At 37.9% G+C, this 11,753-nt stretch overlaps 1 protein-coding gene across 2 annotated transcripts; it reads right to left on the bottom strand.

The window, feature by feature from the left end:
- Positions 1-110: 110 nt before the first annotated feature.
- Positions 111-9,665, bottom strand: LOC116735151 (perforin-1-like). Of its 2 annotated transcripts, XM_032586806.1 has the most exons (5): positions 9,546-9,665; positions 5,364-5,917; positions 2,082-2,220; positions 1,792-2,003; positions 514-1,390 (listed from the first exon to the last, which is right to left on the bottom strand). In XM_032586806.1, the coding sequence occupies exons 2-5, from the start codon at positions 5,894-5,896 to the stop codon at positions 514-516; spliced, it is 1,761 nt and encodes a 586-aa protein (XP_032442697.1). In that variant the 5' UTR covers positions 5,897-5,917; positions 9,546-9,665. The 2 variants fall into 2 exon arrangements, with proteins under 2 accessions (XP_032442699.1, XP_032442697.1); XM_032586808.1 differs by lacking the exon at positions 9,546-9,665 and having other exon boundaries at positions 111-1,390; positions 5,364-5,896.
- Between the last annotated feature and the right edge of the window lie 2,088 nt (positions 9,666-11,753).

Raw genomic sequence — 11,753 nt, 5'->3', positions numbered from 1 at the left:
ATCTGCACACAGGAAGCTTCACCACTTCCGTGTTTATGCTGGGGAACACAGTGAACTTTAAAATGAACACTATCTCTTTAATTAGATCAAAGCTCAAACACCACAAGCAATTCAGAAAACGTGCTTTTATTCTGCATAAATATGAGCTTTCAGAGTAACATTTCATAATCTAGATATAAAGCAGAGCTTCTCGTGTAATTTCTAAAACCTACACAAAGGTTTCTAAAAGTACACAAAGGTAAGTTGTTGCATTACTGCAGGGCTGGGCGATATGACTTAAAAATAAATTTAGATTTTTTTCCATACCAGATCTGATTCCTAATTTTAATAGATTTTTGTTTTTTAATTGTTTTGTTAATTAAATCTTCAAAAACCAAAGACTCGATGAATCGATCAAGTCGATTTATCGCCCAGCCCGACGTTATTGCTATGCAGTTTAATCAGTAACATGCTAACAGTCCGCTATATTAGAAATAATGCCAACTTGCTGGGCTTAATGTGGATAAAAGCCGCTCACACCGAAGTTTTCCCAGCCAGGCTCTGGTTCCAGAAAGTGGAACCAGAGCTCCCTTCATCCACAAACACTCCCATCTCCACCAGGACGGATTTCGGTATCGGGTGGGCGTGACGGGACACGTACAGGCTCCTCTGGCTTTCCGTCATGCCAGACTTGTTATACTCGGTACACAAACTTCCGGTCAGACTCGGAATACACTTCACCTCCCATTTGAAGTAGAATCGGCCATGTTGGAGAGGGCACACATCTGCAAACACTCCGGCAGAGAGGCGTCGCTCACATTCTCCCAGCAGGTCGTCGTCCCATTTGTTGTCTTCATCCCAAATTTCAAACCGCACGACGTTTCCGGAAGAGATGTCCCTGGTTTCTAGGTCAACGATGGCGCCCCACTTTGGGCTGTTGTTGTTTACAATGACGGAAGAACGGTAAACCTCCAATTTATTGACAAACACCTTGACGTACCCGTCCGTGCCGCTGCTGTGGTCCCCCCACAGATCCTCGGCCCTTTCCACCGTTATGAAGACGCGGGCCATTCCCTTCCGGGTCGGGCAGCAGTCAGAGTTCACCGCCGGTTCGTTGTGGCACTGGCAGACGCAGGAGTCCTTGGAGTCGGTCCGTATTCCGGCCTGACAGCGCTCGCTGCAATTCCTCCACAGGCCTTTCTCCAAAATGTAATGGCTGATGGCTTTGCGCAGGTTTTTCCTGACCGGAGTGTTTTCAGGGAGCAACTCGTGGAGCGACGAGAGGGAATACGAAACGAGGTCTGGATACTGTGGGACCGAAGTGAGCCATTCCTTGTAGGCTTCTGGGTTTTTGTTGGAAGAAAAAAGAAGGTCCGAGTCTGTGGTGAACCCACCTTTTATTTCTGTGAACCTGGAGACAGAAAGATCAGAGGAGTGGGGCCAACTATTAATAATAATAATAATAATAATAAAGAATTCTGACTATTTTCTCAAAATTGAGTTTTTTCTTAGAATTCTGACTTTAATCTCAGATTTCTGACTTTGTTTCTCAGAATTTTCACATTAATGTCAGATTTTTAATTTTTTTTCTCAGAATTCTCATAATCAAAACAAAAAGTCCAAATGAAGCTGTAAAACAAGATGGCGGGTTTGGGCATGCTGACATCAATCTAAACTTTGGAAACCTGAGTGCATTGGTGGAAAAACAATTCTTATATTCCAAAAAATAAACCTTCAAAACCAAAAATTTGGTTAATCAGTTTTGTGGATTAATCGCCGGACCCAGGTAGTACCATGATAAATGTTCTGTACCTGTCGCTGAAGGTGTCGGAGAAGGATTTCTTGCTGTCCAGTTTGTCTGCAGCCGTCTGGCAGTGCTTTGTCTCTGCTTTCACACTAACTTTGGCGCTTGCAGACGCTTCGGCCTCCAGACACATTTGGATTTCCTCTGTTTTCAGACCCTGGAGACTCACTTCGCAATTCGCGATGCTGGTCACAGACTGGATCTGTCCTCCCAGTTTCACCTGAAACGGCATGATGAACCCATTCAGCTCATTTAACTCTCGGTGTCCTGTTCACCTCAGTAGTTTGCTGTTACTCACCTTGGTGATGTAATGGGTGCCAAAAACATCGATCAGCGTGTAAAATCTGGACTTGTATTCTGGGCTGTAGACTTTAGGAAGCTTTTTCACTGCTTTGTTGAAATCTCTGTTCAACTTGGGAGTGCTGGACACTCTGTAGCTGCAGGAGCAAGACAGAAAAACAATGAAGCAAATCAAATTTGACTTCATTTAGTCTTGGTGGATTCTATCAGATGAACTGGTGCCAGGTGGAGGTATGAAATCTTCACCTAAAGTTTTGTTTTTCCATCAATTGAAGGGACTTAACCAAAAACTTAAAATTAATTTGAATATGTATACATTTCTTTACCCACATTTCCAAAAACGGCCAAATAAACTATCCAAAGATCTGTAAATGCCAAGGCTGCACATCACCTCTAGTACTAAACTCAGTTTAATGTTGCAAACAAGTTATGAACTATTAGCACAAAGAAAACTTAATCTCAAAATGCATCTAGACAGAAAAATTCAGTCTAAATCTGGCAGATTTTGTATAATGTTTACGTCCCTGAAGTTGCATAAATGTTCACTTTTAAACAAGCAAACTTGTAAAAATAAAGGTAATGCTTTTGTGGTTTGACGAATACGAATGGGAAATTTCCATAAATATGAAATAAAAGGAATAAATTTCCGCCAAAAAAAAGAAATTTTTAGATTATATCAAAGATTTTCTGAAAAGTCAAAAAATTTGATGTTTCCATCTTTTCAAGAAAATGTATTAAATTATTGTCAGCATTTGAATTTTTTCTTGCAAAATTTTGACTTTTTGAACTCAGAAAAGTTTTTCTAGAAAATTTCTGAAATGAATCTCTAAATTTCAGTTTTCCCCTCCTTTTTTTGTATCTACCATGTTCCTAATATGCCGACGTAGATGAATCCATATTTCAGATATGAGAAAAATATGTTTGTAACTAAATATAACTTAGATAACATACATGATGTCTGGTAAGTTGAAAGTACCATCATTTCATTTCTCCTTTTAAAAACACAAAAGGATTTTATCGTGGATTGTTTTCTTTTGTTTTCCTGATCAACAATAAATCCAACATTAATGAAACAAAGAAGAAAAAAACTAAAGCTTATTGGTTCGAATTAGATCTCAGCTGTTTGCCAGAATGAAAGGTTTTGCAGTTTCCTCAGCTTTTGGATCGAATGTTTCCCATTTTTTTGGTCAAGAAAACAATTTTAGTCTGTTTCCAGCAGCAAAAATGACAACCTCCTTCAAACAACTTTTGTTTTTTGTGTTTATACAAGCTGAATAAATGTGCGTGCCCAATAATGTTTTTGAGTAAAAGGTGTGAATGTTTGTGTCCCCCACTTCCCGTCTCTCTGCATGTTGTTGTCATGACCACAGTTTTTTTTAAAGAAGGTGCCAAACCTCAGATGACAAAATTTCTACAAGTAAAAACAGAAAGTAAACGTAAAAACATAAAACCTCGCTGGTCTACTTGGCCTAAGCAGCGTGCAAAAGGAGACAAAGGAACAGTTTGTGCTTCAGCTAGGAATTTCAAGGTTTCAATGATTTCTTCTCTACTTTAAAAAAATCTTATTTAAAATTAACAGAGCATAACATAAAAACCAGAAAAATTAACAAGAGTAGATTATCAGCTAAAATCTTGAATCAAGCAACATCATTTAAGATTCATTTTTGCAGAACTGAAACAGTGAAACTCTTTCAGTCATTGGGAATTCATATTAATATTCATAATAATCTTCTGAAAAATGTTTTCCCCATTAAGATTTCTTCTGTTTTTTGCTTTTTGTGTCTCATTTAATGTTCAAGATCGACTCAAACTGCTATAGTTTTGTTTTATGTTGTTTAAAAAAATGGGGGAAAAAGTGAATATAAAAAATGTTTCAGATCATCTAGCACATTTTTAGGAGACAAAAATAGCCTGAACATATATAAAAAACAGCTTTAAACAATGATTTAATTTCCGTAATTAAGTTAAAGGCAGTGATACAAAGTACAACAGTAAGACCACCTCTGAACGACGAGAAAAAATGTTTTCCAGTGGCCTAAACAAAGTTCAAGCTAAAAACCAAATTATATGCTGTAGCATGACTATGTTTGAGGTCAATAGTGATTAACCTCCAATGTGGCTGCAGTTCTGCAGAGAAAAGTGGGTTACAACTCATCCACAGAGTGGAAAAACACTCACCACCAGTTGTTGCACAAACTTGATGATAACCATTGCTGCAAACACTGGGAAACCCAAATTTTACAATTACTAGGTTGAGTACTTTCATACTGAGTAAGGTTGGTTTGGGAAGAAAATTGTCAGGGAGTTTCTCAAAAGTTTAATCTTGAATTATTCATTTGATTCAAGTTTGTTCAAGCAGGAGTACATGGAAATGTTGTAGCCGTGTCAGAAACCTCCGGAATGTAACGTAACAAATTAGCAGGCGCTGCCCCATTACCTAGCAACGTAAGTGGTGCTCCAGTACATTTGGTTAGCTGGTTTTACAGCCAGTCTCGCTGGAGATAGGCACCAGCACCCCTCCCAACTCCAAAAGGGAGAAGGGTGTAAGAAAACGGATGGATGGATGGATGGATGGTGGATGGATGGATGGATGGATGGATGGATGGATGGATGGATGGATGGATGGATGGATGGATGGATGCAGCCATTTTCATGTGTAAGTGTAAATGTTGAGTTGGAGGGTCGTGGCCAGCAGCATTTTTTGATTTAAAGTGACAAGAGCCCATAAAACAGCTCACTCTGAACTGATCAGACTAAAATCTCATTATCTAAGAATGATTTTGTGCAAACAATGTATTGAACATCTTTTTTTACTGCCCATAGATCTATCCTAACCTGTTCAAGGGAGCATAATATGTCAACTTTAAACTTAGGTTCTTCAGTTGGGTGGAACTCTGCTGGGGTTGCTAGGTAACTGGTGGAACTCTGCTGGGGTTGCTAGGTAACCGGTGGAACTCTGCTGGGGTTGCTAGGTAACCGGTGGAACTCTGCAGGGGTTGCTAGGTAATGGCCCAGTGCCTGTGGAATGTGACTTAAGAATTGGGAGGTTTTTGAAATGGTTTATTTTTCAGACACTATAAAACATTAACGTATTATCAAAAAATGGCTGTTTTTTAACACTTGGACTGTTTTAAGAAGCAGTTGAGAGACAAATTGAAGAATAAAAACGTTATTGTACATTTTTGCATAACAGGTCCCTTTTCAGAAGCATTTTAATTGCTTCTGAAACTTGGGTTTGACCTGAAGACATATTAATTGTTTCGCAGAGCGTTTTTCTTACCTGTAGTACTCACAGGACACGCTGGTACTTGCAAAGCTGAACTTGTCATTCTTTGTTTTCTCCATGGAGTATTCAGCAACCCTTGATTTGGTCCCAGCCAGCATCAGGCTGCCAGATCTACCTTTCATTTCGACTTCTAATTCGGTCTTCCAGTTGTTCTCAACAGAGGAGGTGCTGGAGCTGACCAGAGACTCGCTGGATTTGTAGAGCTTGGAGGAAACTTTAGCGCTGCAGGTCTGCTTGGCCCTCCAGTCCAGCACGGACAGGGGCAGCTTCATCTTTTTGCCCTCCAGAAATGGGTTAGCGCACAGGGTGCAGGTCTTGTCTTTGCGTTTCCACTGATTCATGTCGAGCACAAACGCGGATTTACGCTCCATCTTGGTGATGTCGAATCCTTCCCCAGCTAAGTTGGATCCAGGAGCGAATTCGGCCTCCTGACACTCTCTGGGCTTCCCATCGGTGCAGGTTGCAGTCGAATACAGAGGGTGGCAGAGCAGGAAGCCAGCAAAGATGGAAAAACTCAACAGGAACATGCTGCTGTCCGTGGAAGTAAACTGAAAGAGAAAAACTGTTTCTCAGCCAAATCTATAGCAAAATAACAAAAACTGAAATTGAATTAAATTAATATTAATGGGGGAAAACTATAACTAACTGGAGCAATATTGTGCGTTTATAAAATTGACATGTTTATGAATCTATTTATTAGCCTTTGGAATTGATGTGTAAACAGTTTACATCAACTGTCGGCAGTTACGGCTCTTCATAACCCTCCTGGCGGTGCTTTTTACGATTCTATGCACTGCAAATCTGGAACAAAATTCCAGAAAACTGCAAAACAGCTGAAACACTGAGTTCTTTAAATCTAGACTAAAAACCAACCTGTTTGGATTGCTCAAAAGTTGGGATAAAACACCACAGTCAATAATTTTAATTAATTTTTTGAAAATAGTATATTTTTTAAAGTGTTCATTACCCTATAGATGTACACAGTTTCGCAATACCTAAAAACCGACTAATGAAAAACCAAAAACTACTACTGTAAGTATTAGAAACTAAATTCTAATACTTAAAATTAGAATGAAATGTTTAGTTTCAAACTAAACATTTAACCAAAATTGAATAGTAAAAACTAGAAAACACACTCTAAAAACAAAAACCTATATTTTATTGTTTATTTAATACAAAAACAGATCAAAATAATCACTGTGTATTGACCCTTTGCATGTGACGTCACTCTTCGAAACTCCGCCCACTCCGCCATGACACCGTGAAAAACAACCAAAGCGCGCCTGGTGAAGCCTGATAGCGCTTCTAATTAGTTTATTTCGCAGTAAAAATGGTCACAGGACGCTGCGCGGTCGGCTGCACAAACAGACAAGGATGAAAACCAAACTTGTCATTTTATTTTATCTTTTAATGAGGGAAGATGGTGATCGACAGCAGCCAATGACTGGCAGCCCTCGGTGTAATGGCGGATTTGCAGTGAACACACTTTTACAAGGTAAGAAGACGTAACGTTCATAAACTTTATAAGTAAGTATGATTCGAAAGATATCAAATATTGCATTATGGAGAAGGTAGGCGTCTAACCGTCCGTAACCATGGAAACAGTGCTCCACCGTCATGTAGCCTAGCTTGTACGGAAAAAACTGGTTAGCATCTCGTCTTCTGTACGTTTTTTGAGGCTTCTCCGGTTGAAGGGGAAACGCTGTTTATGACGTAATGATATAAATCATGTGGTGTGAATTCAGACAAAGTCGGTAGTTTGATTAACACGTTAGGAGGCAGGAGGTATGGGTCGGTTTTTAAGCTAGCCGTTTCAAACTTATACCGCCGTCTACGAACCCCAACCAGGTGAGTTAGCTTCACACAGAAATTAGCTTCACTCACAAGTAGAAGTTATGAATAAACTGGCAAAAACAACTTGAGCTGCTCAGTTCAATAATCCCGATCCTGATTTCCGACGTCCATCGTGACGTAGTTGTAAAGGGTCATTATTGTCCTAATAGGATCTTTAACAGGGTTAGGGTTAAAATAAAAAGTTAAGATCAACAATAAACACAATAAAATGATATCAAAAAGAGATATAAAGCAATGTAGTTAAAACTACTGATTCAAAAATATAAAAAAATTAGTACAGTTATGATTCATCTTTAGCTGATTTTTAATGAGTCAGTGATGTCAGCTATAGTCTTTATACTCATAGTAGGCTGGCTGTCCAACGGTTGTACTGTGAAATGTTTCAACTGAGTTTTTTTTTGCCAAACAAAAAGTCATAACAAAATAAAACTAAGACTTTGAGTTAAAATCCTGAGCTGATTGACCTGAAATATGTCCAAACGTTGCATGAAATCATTATTTTAAGCAACATATTTCATGCAGCTCATAACAAAGAAGATTAAATCTCTGGTCAAAGCCTTGTGGGTATTGTTATCTCTGTCATCTCTGTCATCTATGACTTTAACCTTAATCTTATATACCTTTTTTCTGCTGTGGTCTACCACCAAGATGCAAATTGTCAAAAAGAAGCAATGACTTGCTTTACTTAACTTTAAGTTTTATTCAACATTCTGTTAAGATGTGCACCAGAATTTAAAATAAAGGAGTTTCCATCAAGCATTTTAGTTTATTGCATCTAAAGCTCTATGTGGTTTGAAAAAACTTGGGTAGGTAACTAAAAAGCTGCATATAATCACCTGAGAAATGCAAAGTTGCATATTATTAGCAAGTTTCTCATATCTGCAATCGCTAAGAACATCGGCTGCTGCAAAAGAAATGTAGGCCTGTTGCAATAAGTCAATTAATCACATGAAATATTAAGACAGCTCAATAGTTTCCATTTGCATTATTTATTCTTTTTCTCTTTTCTGTCTTTCTACCAAAAACTGGATGACTAAAGTCTTAGGTTTGGTGCTTTGGTCTTAATTTGCAGTGTTATTGAAGGACAATACTGTTTACACAGACTTTATAATTAATTTTATTTGATGTTTCTGTTGTTTTGTTTATTTGTTTTGGATATTTAAAATGTCTTTTAGTTCCAGTGTTAAATGTTGAGTAGAATTTAAAGTTTATTGATCTTTCAGAAAGTGTTCTTACATTACGATGTCATTATTACTTGAAAATGGTGTCAAAACAACAATATTATTATAATAATAACTTAACATAATGGCTATTTATCTCGTTATGGAGTCAAATTCTTTTATGACCCACTGTAAAAAATATTTTCAAAGCATATTGTGGCTCTCAAAGTATGTACACCCCTCTTAAAATGCCATTTAGTTAATATTTTTCCATATATTGACATTTATCCTGTGTAGCTCAACAGCAAAGAAATAATTCAGCATGAGGGTTGCAGAAATGTCCACCTAATTTCAACATTCAATCTTGATTTTGTGTCATTTCCCGACTCCACCATTATAAAGTTATCCAGATAAATGAACAACTTTGAATCTATAATTGGAATCCATTGAGTTTTTGAAAACTGACATCTTTCTTCTTCTTCTTTGGTTTTCCAGATGACACCATAAAATTTCAGGTCAAAACTAATTAGAAAAACAAAACAGTTCTATCTGAGGAAAGTTGCCACCACCGTGTCAGGTGGTGGCAGACATGATTCTGCCACCACCATGTCTAACTGTGGTCCTCGTTTTTTTTTTTTTGTGCCAAACATGTTCCTTTTCAACATTTTTGGAATATTTTAGCAACATCTGGATATTCTCTTTAAAAGAAATTGTCTCTACCAACCCTTAATTTTAGTTTTTGTGTCTCAAATTATTGACTTTTTTCCCCCTTCCCTTCATCAACATGATCATTTCTGTACTTTTGCTCAGCATAGTAATTAATATTAGGGAATTATTGATTAAAAACAAGCTCCTGTATCTTGATGAAAACTTGCTTGTCTTATTTCAAGTGTGCTAAAATATTTGCAGTAGAAACTAAACCAAAAATACTCGGTAAGATTTTGTGTTTTTGCAGTACAGAAGGCTGGTGACCTTTCTTTCTTCTCAGCTGTATTTAATAATGACACAAATGCCTCATAGGAGTTTAGTGAAAACAGTGTTAAATATAATCGCAATTATGACACAAGTATTTTTTTTACCCATCCGAATGATATAAGTAAACTTGCATTCACTTGTTTAAGTTAAAACACATTGATTTCGTAGCAAAACAGGGACGACTCACCGATCTGTTGCCTGTTCTTTGTGCAGGGGTGAAACTGAGTGAACATATGTCGACATGAGGCGTTTAACGTTCAGAGAAACAAGGCAGGAGGTGGTGAGGGGGTTGAGGTGACAGTGGTCTTAAACGAGTGCAGGAAGAGCATAAAAAAGTGTGGTTGAAAAGTTTCGTATGTTTTTCCTCAGAGCAGCAACGTAAACTCGTACTTATAACGAACGAGAGGAAACTCAGTCCAGTTTATCAGTCAGAGAGAAACCAGAGACCAAAAAATATGTCATTTCCCTGAAATAGTGGAGGGATGTAGTCATATTTTATGAGAAGAGGAGAAAAACTAAGTCCGACTTTTGGAGAACAAGTTAGGTTCTATTAAATCAGCAAAAAAGAAAAAGAGATGTATGAATAAAATAGAAAAGCACCAGTAGAATGTGAACCATACACAGTGACAGTTGTACCACCGTTGAAGAACTGAAGGTGACCTTTATTCTTCCTTGAACATATTAGAATAGGTCTATGGTCTATACAAAACATGTTCATTACATTTTTTGTTGCAAAAATCATTCTCAGTCTGCTCAGTTCAGAATGAGCTGTTTTAGGGCCTCTGTCACTTTAAATTCGTATAAAATGCTGCTGGCCACGCCCCCAACTCAATGGCTGCAAACAGAAGGAGAATTATAATCATCTTTGAACATTATACAAACCAGGGGCGCCTGCAGGATATTATGGAGGGTACGCATAATACCACCACTGCACCTGACCCACAAGGGGACAACCACATCTCACATGGTGTGTCAGAGACGTCCAGAGGAGGTGAAGCAACAATGTTTGCTTAATTTCACATTTTTTTTGCAAATGTTTTGACTAGATTTAACTGTTTAACCCACAGTCTTAGCTTGACGCTCAGAAAGAGTGCAGCAGAAGTCACTGTCGGCCAATCGGGTGACCCGTCCGCTCTTCAGTTCGAGAAACCGCAAAAAAAGGCTCATAAACGGCGATCCTGCCAGAACCGTGCACACGGTCAGGCGGGAACCAAACAACCGCTTAGAACTAAAGGAGGTTTCAAACTCCGCTCATTAATTTTTAGCTTGCAGAAAAAGCACCAAGCTGCCAAATAAACAAAAGTAAACTGACCAATAACATTTAGGCTTTGGCGCGCCCACCCCTACAGACTCACAGAGATGTGCGCTACATGCAAGATGTTTTGACACAAAAGATATTTTTTTTCTCCACAATTTTGTTAACAGCAAAGAGGCTTAGATAACAAAAGATCCCCAAACTCTTATTTTTTTACTTGAAGAAATATTTCAAGGTACGCAGAGTGTACACAGCCGTACGGCTGCAGGCGCTACTGATACAAGCATCTTTTCTGAATCGCTATGTCAACAGCGGGAAAACTAGTTGACTAAACATCCTGGAGCTTCACTTGGGTTGAAAGGTAACGGGGCCAGGCTCAGCTGGAGTTGCTAGGCAACAGTGCAGCACCAAAAAACATTAAATTGTTGCTAAAACAGTCCGAGTGTTTTTTCAGATGTTCTTAGAAGCAGTAGAGACTCAAATGGAAGTACAAAAACATGCAAAAAGTGAATCTTTGATTAAATAAGGTGCACAACTTCACTATAATTTTATAAACTTTTTTTTATTAATAATGCTTTGCAAGGGTTAGTACAGCATAACTCAGCAGCGTAGAATATTCAAATAATAAAAATAAATCAGTTTAACCTAACCTGTCATTCAATAAAGGTAAAAGTGAAGACAACAGCAATCACATTATTCTAATTATTTGTAATAATCAGTTACCATTTCTGTAAGAAAAGCAGACAATGTTGATACATGACTTTGGCTTTGGGATATAGTCAGTTATACAAAAATGCTTATACTTTATTCTTTAATTATAAGATGTACGGAAATAAAGAATGGTCTCACCTGTTTTCAAAAGGGGATGTTAGGCCATGCATGATGACTTTTTGTAATGAACAGAAATGAAAAATAAACAGAAATGAGTGAGCAAAATATATCTGAACCAACACATGAGAAAATCACAAAAAATAATCCATAAATGGACCGAAATTACAAAAATCAGAGTTTAACAGATGGTGAAACATTTGTACATTTGTCCTGGGTGAATTTATGTTTTCATTACACCTACAGGCAAGCAAAGTGTGCTTATCCTTCTGTCTGATTGCCTCTACATCTGGGGCCGTGTAATTATTTATT

This window comes from Xiphophorus hellerii, chromosome 16 (genome assembly GCF_003331165.1).
Source record: "Xiphophorus hellerii strain 12219 chromosome 16, Xiphophorus_hellerii-4.1, whole genome shotgun sequence".
In the NCBI taxonomy this organism is placed as follows: domain Eukaryota; kingdom Metazoa; phylum Chordata; class Actinopteri; order Cyprinodontiformes; family Poeciliidae; genus Xiphophorus; species Xiphophorus hellerii.
The sequence above is the reverse complement of the archived record's forward strand: the minus strand, read 5'-3'. Positions and strand labels throughout refer to the sequence as shown.